We start from the raw sequence: 19,039 nt of genomic DNA on the forward strand, positions 1-19,039 counted from the left end.
ATCCAATCAATTCTCAAGAAAAATATGGAAGTAAAATGTGTTGTATAAGGCATTACATATTGACTTTAGGCATGTGTGTGAGTGCATACCCTGAAAGATGATGGTACAGTGAACAGTGGATCCCTCAGTGTAGTTTTCAGGCATGGGAGACCAGAGGAACGTATAGTAGTCCCGTGCACTGCTCCAGCCCACCTAACACACACACACACAGAAAACATGAAGTGAGTCAGAACTAAAGCTTCCGTGACCAGACCAATGAAGGCCTTTGAAAACAGTTACAGTAAAACATATAAATCAAAGAGTTTGGCCATAACAATACAAGTGAAACTACATAAACACAGAGACTATATAAAAGTTTAAGGAACACCCAGTCAAAACAGAGATGGAAAGAGAGGGAGAAAAAAGACAGAAACATTACTTACTATCAAAACATTAAACACAGGCAGTCTCAGCGAGAGATCTAAAGTCCTAATACTTTGTGTCATATCAATTTCATAGGTTATATATATCAATAAGATCAGGGAGGAATGGAAACACTTAGCCTCCCTTCTGCACTTCTTAGCCAGCAGCGAAAGGGGGGCACAGTGTGTGTGTGTGTGTGTGTGTGTGTGTGTGTGTGTAAGGTTGGAAAAGGAGGCGTAATGGAAAAAAAAGACCGGGAAAAAGGTGAAAATTTTACACTTGCTTCAAAGGCGCCTAAAATTGTGTGGTTACTCTAAAAAGTGTGTGTGCATGTGGATTTCATCATTTCTGCCTTTGAAGCAAGTGTAAAATCTTCACCTCCAAAACCACCCATTGTGGGTGCGCAAATGAGTGATTATATGCTTTTATGCTTTTTTAAATGAAATATGATGGAAATGAAGTACAGATTGTAATGCACCATCATAAACATGCCACATACAGTTACATCTTACAGTTACAAACAAGATACACTCACACACGCACAAAGTCAGCAATTTGTCTTCATAATTTTTCACAACTCTACCTGACATTTACTTTGATTACAATTTATCACATCTGTAATCTCTTTTTTTACGGAAAGTATTCCGCTTTCATCTGGCACACAGTCATCTGTGAAGAAATCACCTATTAATTACAGAGAAGAAAAGGGGAAAGAGAGAGAGAAGGCACCCGAGTGTGTTTCAAACAAGCCATGCTTGTACATACAGGACCGATAAATGATAAATTAAATAATAAGAGGGCTGACGTAACTATAAATCAAGTGCATAAGAACATGTTCGGCATGTGCGCGACAACTTAATTATATAGTACCTGTCTGAGTGTGTGTGTGTGTGTGTGTGTGTGTCTGCGCACAAACCTATATGTATGTGTATATGCATGATTACACAGCATTTTTGAGAATTGCTTAAAGGTAGCCTATTTTTTAACGTGCCTCAACATCCTCCTTGATAAAGAATACTATGTACGTTCAGCCTGAAATATTAAAGAACAGAGATTTCCATTTTTTTAAAACCACTGAACACTTTATAAAACATGCACAGGGAAATTACAAGCACAAATGAAAAAGCTGCAGCTTTCTATAACTATACAAATAAAAAGATCAAATACAATTATTTAGATATAATAATAACATATATTATAAAAAAATACTCTATTAAATGATATAAAACTGAAATTTTGCACTTTTTAATTGAAAAACGAGTTTCAATCATTTTAATTATATTTTAGCTAATTAAAAAAATCTGCACACAGAAAATGTGAGTAATTTTTAAACTGTTATGCAATTCATCCCTGTCTGTTCAGAGCAGTGCCTTCTCGATACCACCAGAGGGAGCCTGTTGTTCACTAAGCACAAAGCACAGGTTAAGGTGTGTATTAAATGTGTGTGTGTGTGTGTGTGTGCCTGAGAATAATTCCTATATTCCCTCATTGATTATTTGAATACGAGTCCATAGATATTGTCAGAATTTATCCATCCATTTATTATGGTCTATAATAAGTCTAACTTCTATTATCTAAATATGATTTATACATGGCAGGTAATACCTTTTATTTCACTAGATACAAATATGACAAAAGAAAATACTAAAGAAAATTCAATTGTCAAACGGCAACAGCATCCAGCACAACAGCACATGCACGCAAACAAACACACACACACACACACACACACACACACACACACACATATTCACACCGCAACCCTTTTCCCTCATAAACTAACCATCAAAAACGAGTGATATTGAGTGGATTAAACATCTTTTTTCCAATCCACATTTTCCCCTGCAGCCCACCACTCTAAATGCTGTCTGGAAAGATCTGGTTGATTTGAAGTGCTTTTAATACGAGTCATAAACTGTCATTGTATCTTAACAAGATGTAAAGTTTCCGTGCACTCATTTCCTCTTGATTAAGTGCGAGATTAAATTTCAACATAAAAGGAAGAGCGAGAGAATAAATCGGGATGGAAGGATATCGTTTTCTTACATAAAGCATTCCTGTGTTATGAAAACCTGAATGTTGTAGGCCATGCACAGACCAGATATTTGTGGACTTGGATGAAATAATATATATATATACACTAACCTTAAAGATGCCAACCCAGTCTTTGGGATGTGGGGTGATGAAAGAGGTGAGTGTGTAATGACATTCAAGCGCTGCCTGCGGGAGGAAGCTTTTCCCAACATTCTGGAAGATGACATGGGCGAAGTTAGATGTCTCCATGACAACACTTCCTCCTCCACCTGCAGATACTCCCGTATTACAGGCTGACGACATCATAAGTGCTCAAGGAAAGCCTGTGATTGGTCTATCTGAAACAAGAAGGAATAAAAACTCACAAAGAAATAATGAAGATTGAGATTTTCTCTTTCATAATATAGGGATAATGTTCAGTCAGATGGTCATTATTGCCAAATAAACCCCAACTGGGACCTGTATCACCTTGAAGGAGTTTTTTATTATTATTATTATTATTATTCTGCATTATTTACTTATCTATTTACCAAATAAATAACAAAATGGACTTGAAATATTGATTTGATTTGAAATTAATTATTAGTGCTGTCAAATTGATTAACTGATTAATTGCATCTAACATAAAAATTTGTGTATGCACAGTATTGTGCAAAAGTCGTTTGGCACGTTAGTATTTTCTTAAAAAAAATGGTTTTAAGTCAGTTATTTATGTATTTATTATATAAATAATTTATATATTATATATTTACTATGTCAGTAGGCCAAACATTTCTTTTGCCATTAATTGTAATAATCCAGTGATAGTTTTGTATGCACAAGGAGTCCGAAAACATCCATTATGCTCCACATGGAGATCTGATCTCACCATCATCGAGTCTGGGATTACATGAAGAAACAGAAAAAAACTGTGGCAACGTCTCCAAGACGCTTGAAGAAACCGACCTATATATATATATATAGGATTATTACAATATATATATGTGTGTGTGTGTTTGTAAATGTATATTTGTATATATATATATATATAATTTTTTTTTTTTTTTTTTTTTTTTACAAACTTTTATGTTAGATGCACTTAACCAAGATTAATCGATTTGACAGCACTTGAAATGATCTTATCTTACTTGTAGAGACCATGGAAAAAACCCATAACACAGGCACAGCTATGTAGAAAACATTGGTTTTAAAGAAACGTTGCCCTGGAATTTTTTGGAAACATTTGTTGTGATTAACCAATCAGAATCAAGTATTACATAAAGCTTACATAACATCTCACCTGATTCATTTTAATGTTCACATAAGTTTCTATTTAGTTCATGATGTTACCATGAAAGTTTAGTGATATTATAGGCTAGAGGAGTTTTTATTGAAGATTGCATGATGGTGTGTTTAAGCCATACACAAATTGCAATAAACTATATATCATTCTACTGAATAAAAATGTTATTAGATGCTTAAGTATTTCCTAGCTGACATACATTTGGTTTACGCCTAAGAGCAGCTGCATGAAGAAGACCTGGCCTGTTTCAGGCCGGATGGGGCGATGCCGAGAAGGCCTGTATAGATGCCAGTGCTGCTGATGCTGCTGTCATCACTGTTCAGGCCTTTCACCTCAATGACAGCGAGAATGAATGAATATAGAAAATGATATACGCGCACTGAACTCATTACACGTAACATTCATTCCAGGTCTTACTAAAACATGATATTCTTTAACCAAAAGCCACTTTCTAGATACATTTCACTTGCATCATGTTGCTAACTAACGTTACCAAGTCACTGCGGGTTTTAATGACAGTTAGAAGTATACTAGATGATACAGCATTTCTTCTATATATCATTCGACATAATCACTGCCGGTGTCCTTAAAGGATGAGCTGATAAAATGAGTTTTAATCACTGCACTGCAATCCCACCCCGAAATACATCGAGATGGGCCGCATGCAATTCCATCATATATTTCCAAGATTATCGCTATATGTAAATATTATAGCCGTCGCTCAATAAATCCGTTATACCTGTAATCCATGTTTACTTGAAGATCTGTAACTCTTGTTGGTTAGATTGCAAGACAACGCAGATTAAGCGAGTCTCTGTCATGTAGCTGAACCGGGTGTCAACATGTTTTGGGGATCTAGAAACGTCATTGCTACTTCCGGTCGGTTGCGCCCTGTGATTGGTTTATTTACTCTTGTCACAGAAATTCGCTGTTTACTATTGGTTAGTGAATAACCCCAACAAAATAGGGATGGGACTGGGAGGTCCGACTCTTTCCAGCAAATTCGGTTCTTTCGGACTGGAACCGGTTAAAAAAACTCGGTTCACTTCAAATTTTCTGTCTATTAGCTTACTGATTTCGTTCGATTCGTAAACAAATCCTTTCAATCCGACTCAAAAGGACGATTCGTTAGCGAATCGGGCATTGCTTCACCAAAACATACGTGGGAATTATGGAAAAATGCCAATCATTACCCAAGACGTTTTGGAATATAAAATGGTCATTATGCAACCTTTGATCATTTAATATATTTAGTGTGAAATTATATTTGGAAGTTAAAACTTCCTATATATGTACGGCTGTGTGTATCAAAAGTGCATAGTTTAATATAGATCGTTTTTTAGTACGTATAAAGTATGACTTTCTTGATACTGGAACAAATATTTTTAAATCATTTTTGAATATTAACCTCACAAACAATAGTTTGTAGTGAAGATATATTTTAGACATAACTAGTAAAAAATTACCACGTTTATAAAGGGAACCCTAAACTATTGGTGCACTCAGTGATTTGGAAAATGTATTTTGTTTTGTTTTATTAATTTATTGCACATTTTTTTCAAATATTCATGTATATAGCACCTAGAACACCGAAGAGATTAGCACAAACTGTCACTCTAGGATTTGGAAATGTGCAAGGACAAACACGATCATAAGTTCACTTAGAAGCTTAAAACGTCTAGCCATTCTTAATCTTTAAAGAAGTATTACCTGCAACGTTATTCAAAGAAATCTTTTTTTTTTTTGTTTTTTTTTCTTATTCAAAGAAATCACAGCAGGAGGAACTCGGGGAGAAACTGCCTGATATCTCGCCGACAAATCCTTATCAGTGATTGGAGGAATGGTGCTGTCAATCATAGAGCCCGCCCCCTGAGTTCCTGACTCGTTCACTGTCAATGAGGCGCTGAGGTCAAGAGAAATAAGCATGGCCGCTTTGTTAAGAGGGTGTCGGAATTTTTATAAAAGAAGCCATAAACATGTGGAGCTCACATTGGGTATGTTATTTCTGCATTAATTCTTAATTGACAGTCCAACGGGATTAAAGCACCGCTAATGTATTGCACAGAGCACTTTGGAAATTCCATTTTTTCATCTGATTTGTTTGTCAGTCTGCAAAATTTGTGAACATGTATAAATATACTTGAGCTTTTATGTCAAAATATATGAACAGACATTGTGCACAATAACCAAGTCACTGTTTGTTTTTATGCATCAGAAATGTAAGTTGTGGAATGCAGCTTGGGGTTTGAGAGCTTAACTGTAAACTAAACAATTAAGTGTTATGAAATTAAGACACTTCTCACCAACTTCAGATAATGGACTAAAGCTTTTTTGTCACCTCATTTAGTCAGTTTAAACATAATAAATATGTTTATTTTGAGTTTTCCTCCAAACATCTGGATCTGTATGGTTTTGAAAGTCTTTGAAAACTATTGCTATAATCTAAGACTTCTTAATGGTGCTCAATGTTGTATTATATGAATTTGATTGATTAGACCCCTGTAATACTGACATTACATTGATTATTACAGGATTGCTCTCACATGTTTACTCATTTATAGACCTATGTTAAAAACATCTTCTGTTGTCAGTTTTGGTGCACTCTTTGACTATTATGGCTTTCGGTTTAAATAGAGTAGATTGCATTATACATTTTTTTTTTTCTGTGTGTGGCTTTTCAGTATCCTGTAGTAGATCAATGGCCTCCAAGACCCCAGTGGGTTTTATTGGACTGGGTAACATGGGGACACCTATGGCTAGAAACTTACTGAAGCATGGATATCCTGTCATTGCTACTGATGTCTTCCCAGAGTCTTGCAAAGAGCTTCAGGATTCAGGAGCACAGGTATACGTGTATGTTTCTCTCAAAATGCCCTCAAAACAAAATAAATCACCATCATTCCCTTTTTTGATTTATGTCTAGACTGTACAGATCTGTGTATGAGTCTATGGAAATAATTGCCCTGCTTTTCCTCTCAGATCTTGGACACCCCCGCTGAAGTGGCCGATAAAGCTGACCGCATCATCACCATGCTACCATCCAGCCCCAATGTCATTGAGGTTTACACAGGTTCCAACGGCATTCTTAAGTATGTCCTCTCAGAATAAACTGTCAGCAGTGTTTACTCTTAAATCCATACTTACTGATTTTTAACAGATTGGAGAAAGTGCTGAAAAATTAGTTTCAATTGCATATATGAATCTGCACAGCACTTGTCTAGATCATTTATAATGATTAACATTAGGCTTAAATCTGGGGAAATCTGGTCTGTAGTGTTTTACAGGAGAATATGAGCTTGGAGGGGAGGCATGTAAAATGTAGTACTAAAGTAACATTATATGTTATAGTATTGGAGTAATAGTTTACAGCACTTTACACTAGTAGTTGGCCAATATTTGCTTTTTAATGGCTGATAGCTAATATAATGCTGGTTTATACGCTACCATTCAAAAGTTTGGGGTCAATACAGTTGTTTTTTTAAAGGATTTTATACTTTTATTTAGCAAGAACCTTAATTCTTTTCATCAAAGAATAAAAAAAATGTTTTGCATGTATCATTCCCCAAAAATATTAAATTGTTTTTAACATTGATAATAATAAATAATGTTCATTGAGCAACAAATCAGCATATTACACAATATTTATTTAGAATATTTGTTTATTATATATATATTGATAAGTAAATGTTTAGCTAATATTTTAAGTTAAGTTAATATTTTTGGTAAGAACGGTTCAGATAAAAAAAAAAATCCTAAACAACATCCATCCATCCATCCATCCATCCATCCATCCATCCATCCATCCATCCATCCATCCATCCATCCATCCATCCATCCATCCATCCATCCATCCATCCATCCATCCATCCATCCATCCATCCATCCATCCATCCATCCATCCATCCATCCATCCATCCATCCATCCATCCATCCATCCATCCATCCATCCATCCATCCATCCTAAAATGTAGGCCAACGTAACATGTCTAAATTTGGACTTCACAACACAATAGACCTGTTTGAATATTCCTAAGCTTCTTGTCTTTCCAATTATATTTAGCCTTCTGTTTCCTGATTTTGTCCTCTTCTTCAGGAAGATAAAAAAGGGCACCCTTCTCATTGACTCCAGCACCATCGACCCATCTGTGTCCAAGGAGATGGCTATTGCTGCTGAGAAGATGGGTGCAGTGTTCATGGATGCTCCAGTGTCAGGAGGTATGACCAATCTGGAAACAACCTCTTATTACCATCAACGTAATATTTTCTTTGAGTTTGAAAAGACCACGTTGTTTCGATTTCTTGGAAGTGCTCACTGTGGAGATGCAATTACAGTGTAAAGTGTTGTTTAATGATTGACCTGTGTTGTCATTTAGGATTTATTGTGATCAGTAGGTTCACAGATGTGCTGCATGTGTCTGGGTTCGTCTGTTCTATGATGTCATTTTGGATATTTGTGTTACTCATTTTGATTTCATGTACCTATAGATGCTTGTTCCTATGGCTAATGCTCTGTTTACAGATCAGTTACACTGAAGTTAACCTGTAAGCTCAGAAAGTTAAAATTTTGTAAATTTTTTTTTTAAATGTCTAAAGTAATTTCAGTCCCTTTTAATGTGCGTTTATGTTTGTAATTGTTTACCTTAAAAGTAGGGTAGGCAATTTCGGAGAGGCTAGCAATAGCAAGCTAGCTTTAAAAGCATAAGATCCCTTCAGAGCGTCTCCAAAGCCTTGCCTCCTCCAAAATACACGAATGCACACAGCAGAGTCTGCAAAGGATCACGAGAGACCGTGTTGAATTACCTCACGTCTCAAAGCACATAACATTACAATAATAATGAACGTAAACAATTTACAGAGCTCTTACTTGTACCACCTGACTGCTGCAGATTCATTTCGCCATTGCTAGTGTTGACACGAAAAATCCAAGTCTGAGGACGCAAACATCTCCGGGTAGACCGTCACGGCTGCCATCTCGTAATTACGGTTATGACATGGCATGAACACAGTGTAAGCTTGTTTTTTTTAGTTCAGGATGAACTGTAGAAGGTGGCTGCTGTTTGTTTGTGGCGGCTCTCAGTGAATGTGTGTCTATAACTCTGCATAGCCTTATGGAACGCGTTTGATGTCTGCGCGAGCAGGGTGCGTGGAGGAATGGATATACATATGTTGACAGGCAAGTAGTACATCGTATCATTACATTTGGTCCGAATGCAATGATACGATGTCCTACTTGCCTGTCAACAGACATTTTTTTGGTCCTGAGACTTCCACAGAAGATATATGGACATTTTTTATATATATATATATATGTAGACCACTTCTATTATTGATTGCTATCAGGATGTGAAGAGAGTTTCAACCAGTATAACAAAAAGTGTTTATAAAAAAATAGCCTACCCTACCTTTTAGGCATCCACACACTAGAATAGGAATGGACAATGTCGGTCCTGGAATGCCGCTCTCCTTCAGAGTAATAAATTAAAATGAATTAATTAAATGAATTAACTCACCTGCCTGTAGCCTTAGTAAACCTGAAGATATTGAGTTTGATTAGGGTTGGAGCTGAACTCTGCAGAACAGTGGCACTTTCCTGTGGTGTGATCTGTGTTAAGAGTGATTGAATCTGCTTGGAAGAATGTCGGCACCGCACTGATGTCAAATTGTGAATATCCAACATGTAGAATATTTACGATCAGAAATCCTGTTGTGTGGGGGGAACCCCAATGACAAATGCATGCAAACTCTGTAGATTGTCACGTGGAACAAAACGATACCCAATCAGAAAACGGGTTTAACGGAAACCCATTTCTTTTTTTCCCTGTGATAAAGAAGAATTTTTTCTTCTTTAAATCAGTCCAAATATCTTCACCATGTTTGTTTACTCTAAAGTCACGTTTGACCACAAGAGATTTTGCAAGATTTCCCGTGTTCACAGTTGTTTGTGAATGAATCTGTTATGTGTGTGATGTACTGGTCACATTACGGCACTCCACATACTATAGGAGCAAAACTGTTTTTGTTTTTGTTTGTTTATCGTCATGTTCGTGGTCTCTCACATTTTGAAAATCTGATGAGATTTTAAAAGTCTTTTAGTGTCAGTGCAGCGAAATCAATTTCTGTAGAGTTAATATAAAGAAACCTACAATTTTCCAGAAACGCAAGCACACTCCAGTTATATTATGCAGATTCTCTGGGAAGGCTCTGTGACAGGGCCTTTAATGGCCTGAGCCGTTATGGAGGACAGCGCTGTCAGTAGATTTCACTTTGATGGAGCCGTAATGTTGGCTCTCCCAGTGCCTGGGCCTTTCATGTAGATAAAAGGCCATAAAGAGCTGAGAAACTGCCCTGGACAAGCACATGTTTAAGATGCACAACTTGTGTGAGTGGGGAAACTCCTCAGGCATTAAAGGTTTGCTGGATGTATGTTTACTGATTGGCGTCTGTAGTGCAGACAAGATTTTAAAGAGCCTGTGTTTGGACTAGGCTATAAAAAAGTGAATGGGTGTATGTGTCCATGCCCTTGGACTAGACTGTGATCTAATCCCTCCTTAACATCTTAGCAGTTACGATTTGCCATTTTCCCCAGATTAAATCCTTCTTTCCTTTTGGTTGGAAGCCAAATGGAGGGGTCAGAGACAAAATAAAGCAATTATCATGATGCAAAAAAGTAGATTTTGTTTTTAAGACTATCATGGTCACTCTTAATTATAAAAAGTGAATGAGGACAATCATGCTCAAAGATGACAAAAAGAGTTAGCTATAAAAGTAGTCCGTACAACTCCTGCACCATAAAATAGCTTTTTGTGGAGAAAAGACCAAGTAATTCATTCTTTGGTAACACTTTATTTTAAGGCGACAGTTACACATTACTTATATGTATTACACATTACTTATTGCTACATTAATTATATGTAATTCCTATAGTAATTACAGTAAATTATGGATAATTACATGTAACTAACCCTAAACCAAACCTTAACCATAACTCTATAGTAAGTGACATGTAGTTAATTAATATTACTCTATTATTATATTATTTGATACATCATTTAAAAATTCTCTTTTTGTGTTCCACAGAAATTCAAACATTTGAACTGTCCCTTTTTTGGCCATTCATTTGACCAAAAAAACAAAACAAAGTCGTGTCAATAGACTTTTTTTATAGAGCACATTAAAAGTGCTTTCAGATCAAAAATACAACGCTACACATAGTATGAAGCAATCAGCATTCAATTAATCCAAACATAGTACAGATAAACAATAGATTATGAGCTGAACTTTAAGAGAGAATGGATACGCGTCAGTAGTGCGGGACAACAAATAGTTTTTTATGGCCTCCACACTTTTATCAGGTCTATGGGGGAACATTTATCAGACCACAAAACACAGCTGCACTAGCACTTCTAAACAGAGTGTCCAGAAGGTGGCACTCCAGCCATCATGACGCCATTGTGCCCGTTCACAGCAATCTCCCATCGCCTGTCCTCTCAGGTCTCTGTTGTGGAAAGGAGAATTTTCATGTGTGTGTGAGATCATGTTGTATTTTTTTTAAAGCTGATTTTCTTTTGATATAATTTTATACTCTTGGTTTTGTGTTCCTCTCTCTGTGCGTCACTAAGGTTTGGCACGTCAGACTATGTTTCTCAAATAATACACTCGTAAAATGACGAAGGAACTCTGTCTCTCTTTCTTTTTCTCTCTCTTTGTCCTCTTTTGCGTAGATTTGTAATAAACTCAAAGGCACAAACCTCACTGTCTGCTGTTGCAGAATTGGACCCACAACAAACCCCCGGCTAACGTCACACTCTCTGAAACGTGGGGTGTGTGGCCATTGCCGCGTCTAACAAGTGCTCGGCTAGTTAACAGTAATTACCCACATTCCTCGGTTTTTGCTGAGATTGCGGCCACACTGTTGCTCACTCTCACTATGAAGCTCACGTGGGAAAACTTCGACCCTCTGTGCGAGAGTGCGTTTGTGTCACAGTTTTGTGTGTGGTGGGACCGGGTTAAATCTGTTTATTTTGCATTTTGCAAGGCAGTGTTTGTGCTTTGCTCTCATGGTGTCTTAACCTCAAGTCAGTGTGGTATTTACTAACGTACGTAACTCATAATGTATATTTATCTAACGTGGTCACTAACGGTGCCATATTCACGTTTAACAGTTAAACTACCCCTTGTTTTCCTTGTCTCAAATTTAGGCCCTTACTGAATGTGTGAAGTTGTCTTCTTTTCTTCTCTCCTCTCATTTATTATCACTGATCTAACAGCCTGCATGCATGAGCTGTCTCAGTGGAACAGCCTTCACCCATCAGGCCAATATGTAGATCAGCGCTAATAAAGGAGAAAATAACAGTCTCAGGTTTTCAGATGGTCCTTTCAAAATGCATTACAAGTTTATGTGTTAATGTGTCAACTAAGTCCCTCATGTGACCAAACAGACATGAAGAGAATATTTACATACTGGTTTTATTAAATCAGTTCTTTAGTCAGACCAGTTTTGACTATTAAATGTGGGGGTTTTTTTGCATCAATTTTCTCATTTTCATACGTAGCAAACTGAGCAAATAAATACAAATTAAAATTAATATCAAATATGTTAATCAGACAGACTAATGATGATATTTATTTATTTACATAAATACGTTTTTGGTAGTCCCTACTCCCTAAATCTCTGCCAAATGAGATTTGAATGAATTAGCAAACCATTAAAAAAAAAAACATTTTTAAAATCATTTAAAAAATAATTTCCAGTATTTTCAGTGGTTTTTCTTGAAAGATACTTTTTATATATATTTTTCTAAATTGTTTAACAAAAATTATAATGGAACCTTAGAACCAATATTATACAAATATATTATTTATGCATGTGTTCCAGCATATGTAACACATCCTTTTATTTCAGTTTTTAAATATGTGTGAATCTGACAAGAGTTTTCACGTTTCATGGCATTCAGTGTTAATGGGGTCTGTTAAGCTGTTAGCTGATAGTATTAACATAACTCGCTCATAACGGTAGATTCGCTATCCTGATGGGACAGCAGATGCCCCTTCACAATAAAAAATCTGGTTTTCAGATTGACCAGAAACAAGATCACTCATGGAGAGGTGGGACCCCAGATACGTCCTAATGTAGATCAGCTTTCCCCGTGCCGGTTTTGGGCTCCGTGAGTGCACTCATTAATATCTCTGCCCTCTGTCGGCCGGAGCAGGAGGGGGAGGAAGAGGCTGGCTGATGGATAGGTGAGTGACAGAGGAATTAGCATAACAAGATCCTCGCTGGGAAGGCCAGGGACTGGGAGACGTGTGTGAAGGGGGTGGTCGGTGTCTGTCCTGAACTCCAGATGGAAACAGACCCATAGCAGCTGTCTAACCAGGACTTTTATAGCACTGTGTGTGTGTGTGTGTTTGTGTTATATTGTTGAGTCTGATTGAGCAGGAAAGAATAATCAGATATTACGATATCAAGCATTTTTAAGCCTAAGTCTCTCAATGTCTGTATATTCTGATGCATTATCTGTTCATGATTGCTACTAAGAAGTGAATTAATAGCTGTCCGTCATATTCTGGCGTCATCTGGTATGCACTCATGCCCCCTGTCGAGGAACTGTCATTCACCCCCCCCCCCCCCCCCACACACACACACACACACACTTAAACAGTCACTGTGGATCACAGAAGTGTGTGTTTTTGTGTGAGAGTGTGTAAAAGATGAGTGTTATTAAGCAGCTTTTAAGTCCTCAATTATGGATATTTTTAAAATGCTGATGATGGTACTATTAGAGGAACATGTGTGCATGTGTGAAGGGCCGCTAATCAGCATCCTTAGGAGCCGATACACTGATGGCTCCTGGCTTGGGAGAGCATTGATTCCAGATCATTCTTCACTTGTTGTTCACACTCAAAGGGGCCGTGCGGTCGCGTGCAGAGGATGTGGGTTACGATAGTGGTGATTAAAGTCCTGCTTATCTGAATGATGAAGATAATCCAATAGCTGCCTCTGTATGTGCAAGACTCTCTTGTGACCGTGTGAAGGTTTACATTTTTGTGCGGTGGCTTGTAAACTCTTTTGCCTCTGTGATTCTGTCAGTACGCCACAAGGGCTGCTGGCGTAGAAACTATTAATCCATGTGAAGTTCTCATGAGCGTGTTTTTATATACAAAAAGAAGTGTATTAAGTTTTCTTGGAGTTTTAATTTGTCTGAGAAAATATCTCCTCTTGGTTGTAATTTGCTTGTTTTAATTCGTCTGAGAAAATATCTCCTCTTGGTTGTAATTATAAGGTTTAGCCACATGAAGCTAGTAAATATGTTTGTTCCTGTTACGCTACTAGTGTTCCCACTGCATCAAAAGCCAAAAAATACAAAAAGGGATAAGTTTCTTAAAGGGATAATTCACTCAGGAACTATGCCAAAAACAATCTTATGCCATAATTTACTCACCCTCATAACGTGTATGACTTACTTTCTTCTGTGAAATACAACAGAAGATCAAGGTCAAGTAAAATGTATTTCTACAGAAATTCAATTTCAGGATGTTAATGTTTGTTATATCCTAATAACTTCATGCCTTTTAGTCACATTCAGCATATTAGAGCTGGACAATAATATTAAAAAGTGAGCAAGCCATTGAGATATTCTATATAGTATGTATCGCCCTATGCAAGTAACTGTATGCATGCTGAAAAATTATATATATATATATATATATATATATATATATATATGCACAAGTGGCTCAACTAATCAAGGGATATATATACACAGGACTAAACGAGTAAGTTAACAATGGGCAGGTGGACACAATAGGTTACTATGCTAACAGATAGGTGCACACTAGGAAACTAGGAGTGCATCTCAATCAGCTCCCTAGTAGTCAGGGCACTGATCAATTGCAGAATCCTTTCAGGGCAGTGAAACGTTCGCTCCCTAAAAAGTCCCACAATGCACCGTGAAAACCAGGGAGCATCTATGGTCACTATGTTTCCTTAACAGAAGTTATAAAGCAGGAAACTTAAATTACGTGAGCCAACTTACTACACATAACGATACGTGATAGAAGTTTTTAAAAATACAAACCATTATTTCATCATATTTCATATATCACTAGACGGGTAATGAACATAATCTAGCTAACATTTATAATTTGCTTAATGTAACACTTATATGTAACAAACAAAATATTTATCATTATGTACTTTAAATAACATTACAAGTAATGTCAGAAAGATATTACCTCTGCTGTTGTCCATAAATACAATGTAGACACTGTACTGTCCTTACCAGTGCCTGAATTCGTGAACACTATATAGTGATTCATGAGCTCGGGAGCTACAGTATAGGATGCTGATTGAGACGTGGAAGAAATGAACACAGGAACTGGGGGCACAAAATTAAGCCAAAACAGAACATACTGTATAATTTTAATATATCTCTGGACAATAATAGAGTTTAAAAAAAAAAATTCTAAAATGAAAAGCTTAAATTTAATCTGTTCATCATATAAATCGTGTCTCTTCAGAAAATTTGGACTGAACCGCTCAATTCATATGGATCACTTTTACAATCTCTTAATTAACTTTTTGAAGCGTCAAAGTGATAGTTTAACTAGAGTCTAGATTGTCAATGGAGGGACAGAAATCTCTCAGATTTCATTAAAAATATCTTGATTTGTGTTCTGAAGATGAACGAAAGCCTTACGGATTTTGAACGACATGAGTGGGAGTAAATGATGACAGAATTTTCTTTTTTGGGTGAACTATCCCTTTAAGTCACTTATAACATGCATTTAAGAATGCAACGTGACAACCATCTTCCCAAACTTGTAATGAGAAGCACTTATAAACGGTCGTCAACAAAAAAACTCACAAAAAATATTATTTCATACTTATATTGATACATTCGATATTATATTTATCTTCAAAATATATATTTATATTTATTTATTATTATTATTATTATTTTATATTTACAATAATTATATATAATCACAAAATTTGGGTTTTAAATCGGAATCCCAGTTTTTACTAGATATTTTTCCCAAATCCTGAAGCCCCATTTGTCAGTGGTGGTGGTGGTGGTGTTTTTTTCCTTCTTTTTTTCTTTATTTTTCTTCATACAGTATTGTTTTGGACCCCAATAGCCTTCATTATATGGACAAAAACAACTGAAACATTCTTCAAAATATCCTCTTTTATTGTTCCACGCAAGAAAGACAGTCATATAGTTTTGGAACATGCGAGAGAAGAAATTACAGATTTTTCATTGTAAAAAGTGCAGTATGAGAAAAACTAAACTGACTTTTGAAAACTCATTTTGAGGAGTTTAAGTGGCATGAGGACTGTATGCATTTATAGGCCTGATTATCCAATATGGACAAATATAGCTTTGATCGTAAAACTGAATGAATCATTGACATCCTCTGATTTAGCGTCTACTTTATCGAGGTTTGCCTAATGTTTTTACAGCAGTGTTTCTGGTATTGGAAACACAATAAGAGCAGTTCCTAGAATGTTCTCTCGAGATCTCTTTAATGCCCTGCCAGCGCAGTCGTTTAGAGAGACAATCACTTTCGAATCCCTTTTGTCTGTTTGCAATCAATGCTGGTCTTTTTACAGTCAAAAAGAAAAAGTTATTGATCAGCTCAGGAGGCTAGCTGATAGATCGCAAGTGTGTTTGTGTGTGTGTATGCGTCATTGCGTCTGTTGGGGTGGGCTGGAAAAATAAATGATTTAGTAATTTAGAGTCTTTATTACTCTCCGCAGTTCTAGAGGTTTGTTGAAAGATGACAAGAGGTTGCATTGAGGTTTTATTTACACACAATAAAAGATCAGAGATCTACACGCTCGTTGAGGTGGTTCAACGTCTCGTACTGCCTGGGAAAAGAGGCTCATATCCACAAATGTAGTTTAATGTAACTGTGGCACTAATTAAATGTTTTTGGTGTTTTAAAAAGTACTGAAAGCTTTAAGTGGCTTTTTTGGATGTTTAAGATGCTGGAAAGAGAGTTTTGGGTAACTAATACCACAAACAACTGTGTACGTCTCTGTCAGCGTTCATGTGGGTTTCTTCGTTATGTATTTGCTGTTATAGACTTTGATTTGACTTTCTACTTGTTTGAGTACTTTGGCTAACTAGATTATGTTTTAAGCTTCTAATAAGAGATGCTCAGTCAGTCAAGTTTAACACATTTTACCATTTTAAATATTAGTTAATTATACTTTTATCTCTCTTATTAAATGACTGGATGAATACACAAATGCAAAGAAATGTCATCAAATTAAATATAGATTTATTATGTGGCTTTAAGTCTCAATATGAAACTAGCATTGTCTGAGACAAATGCATAGTTTCAGTAACATAGTTTAGAAGACATTATGCATAATTGACAGCATAATGCAGAAAGTATGTCAAAGAGCCACGTAATAAACTACAATACGTTCCTCCTTTGGTTTGATTTTTGTATTTTTGTATGCCTCTGTCTGTGTTTGCATTTTGTTTCTGAATTGACTTTACATGGATTCTTATTAGCATTGTAAATATGCTAATGTGATGTCTTCATTTTATGTGATAAAGCAGTTTAATTTCAATAATGTGCACATTTTTAAAAAGGTAAAACTGCATATTAATGCTTGTTTATAGATAAACAAAGCACACAAATACACACACATTTACTCAGCATAAGGGAAATGACAGACACGCTGAGTTAATGAGAGAATTATTGATGACTGATAAGTACGGCAAAAATCAATACAGGGGAAGTCATAAACTCTCTCTTTTCCTTTCTCTCTCACTCTCTTGCTTTATCCCCATTTCACTCGATCTATCTTGCATCAGCTCTTTTCTCTTGGTCTTTAATAATTAACTTCAACATTATTAGCTTCTCAGTATAAACAGCCTATTCATTAGTGTTGACACACAAACAGACCACTCATCTCAAAGCACTGCATGCTTTTTTTCCCAGATCACATTGTATCCAGTGTTTGATATAAATTAGGATGAATTGGATTGTTTTATGTGGGTATTTAGGGTTTTAGTGCAGCAGATGAGGTTGTAATGTAAAAAAAAAAGAAACTGGCCAATTTTATTGCTTTAATTGCATTCTAATCGGGCAAATCCCTGGACACACATATCTATGTCAGTAGCATTAAAAGCACCCCTCCCATGTAGAACATGGCACGCTTTAACGTGATTGGCCACGCTTGGTCTTCTTAAGGCGTGGCGCTTAATTGAACATGATAAAGTGTAAAGTTAATTACCCCTTAGAGCTGTCACTCATACCCCAGGGGGCGTGTTCACTTAGGGGGAGGAGTGTCGCTTTAGGCACAGCTGTCGTACGCAAGTGTATGTGTTTGTGGGGAGGAGGACAATGGGTCCTTGTCCTTAGAGAGTTGTGAAGGATGATTTGGACAATCGGCTTTTAAAGGCAAACACTCAAATGCTGTCCCGCTGGTGCCAGACAGCTTATTAATACCCTCCTCTGCCCCAAAACACACACACACATACTGTGTTGACTGAATCCTGATCTGCTTTAGTTAAATTAGCAGGTTGCGCTAAGTTATAAAATAAGTGTACAAATTAAATGATGATTACATCATGAAAAAAATCTTTGGATCTTTGAACATGTCACATGTCTGTACTATTGTTTTTTTTTTTTTGTACCATGTTGTGTACCATGATTTTCTTAGAAGTACTTTGGAGTACATACCATGGTATATGAATATATTTATTTATTTATTTGTTCATTATTTTATTGTGTTTATTTTTGTTTTATTTTAATTTAGTATCTTGACATAACCGTCTTGATGCCATCATTATAATGATTCCACCACAGCACTGAATTAAATGGCAATCATTGATTTTGAGCAAATTTTGTAATGATTTTCAAAAGCGTGACTGTGTTCTGTCCAGGTGTTGGTGCAGCTAGTCTGGCTAAACTCACCTTCATGGTGGGCGGAGTCGAGGAGGAATTTAATGCTGCCCAGGAGCTGCTCACCTCTATGGGAGCAAAAGTAGTGTACTGTGGCCAAGTGGGAAGTGGACAGGTAAATGCACGCAAACATTAATGTCCTTTAGACTGTAATTGATTAGATAATGTAGTACAGTGATGGTGACATCAACTTTACTTCAAAGAATACCATGAAAAAAAAAATGTCTTGCTATCTTCTAAAATGCCAAAGACAGTGTAGTTTCTGCTAAAAGACATTAAAGGTAGGGTAGGCAACTTCAGAGAGGCTAGCAAAAGCAAGTTAGCTGTGAAAGCAAAAGATCCCACCCTCCCTTCAGAGTCAAAGTCTCCAAAGCCATGCCACCTCCAAAACACATG

The 19,039-nt window shown here is 36.5% G+C and overlaps 2 protein-coding genes across 4 annotated transcripts in view; one reads left to right on the plus strand and one right to left on the minus strand.

Annotated features, from left to right (window-relative positions):
- The window catches only part of tax1bp1a (Tax1 (human T-cell leukemia virus type I) binding protein 1a), a 30,809-nt gene extending 26,219 nt beyond the window's left edge, over nt 1-4,590 (minus strand). For 2 of the 3 annotated variants that reach the window (XM_079878462.1, XM_079878460.1), the window contains exons 1-3: nt 4,458-4,590; nt 2,548-2,774; nt 90-192 (exon numbers count right to left, since the gene is read on the minus strand). In XM_079878462.1, coding sequence (XP_079734588.1) covers nt 90-192; nt 2,548-2,742 — 298 coding nt within the window. In that variant the 5' untranslated portion in view covers nt 2,743-2,774; nt 4,458-4,590. Of the gene's footprint in view, nt 1-89; nt 193-2,547; nt 2,775-3,917; nt 4,051-4,457 lie in introns of all 3 variants that reach the window. The other variant, XM_079878461.1, reaches the window with a different exon arrangement.
- An 894-nt stretch (nt 4,591-5,484) lies between these two features.
- Nucleotides 5,485-19,039, plus strand: part of hibadha (3-hydroxyisobutyrate dehydrogenase a) — a 37,555-nt gene continuing 24,000 nt past the window's right edge. The window contains exons 1-5 of the mRNA XM_079878463.1: nt 5,485-5,712; nt 6,400-6,563; nt 6,698-6,807; nt 7,812-7,933; nt 18,625-18,758. Of these exons, the coding sequence (XP_079734589.1) occupies nt 5,643-5,712; nt 6,400-6,563; nt 6,698-6,807; nt 7,812-7,933; nt 18,625-18,758 (600 nt within the window). The 5' untranslated portion in view covers nt 5,485-5,642. The remainder of the gene's footprint in view (nt 5,713-6,399; nt 6,564-6,697; nt 6,808-7,811; nt 7,934-18,624; nt 18,759-19,039) is intronic.

This window comes from Squalius cephalus (genome assembly GCF_949319135.1).
Source record: "Squalius cephalus genome assembly, chromosome: 8".
Taxonomy (NCBI): Eukaryota; Metazoa; Chordata; class Actinopteri; order Cypriniformes; family Leuciscidae; genus Squalius; species Squalius cephalus.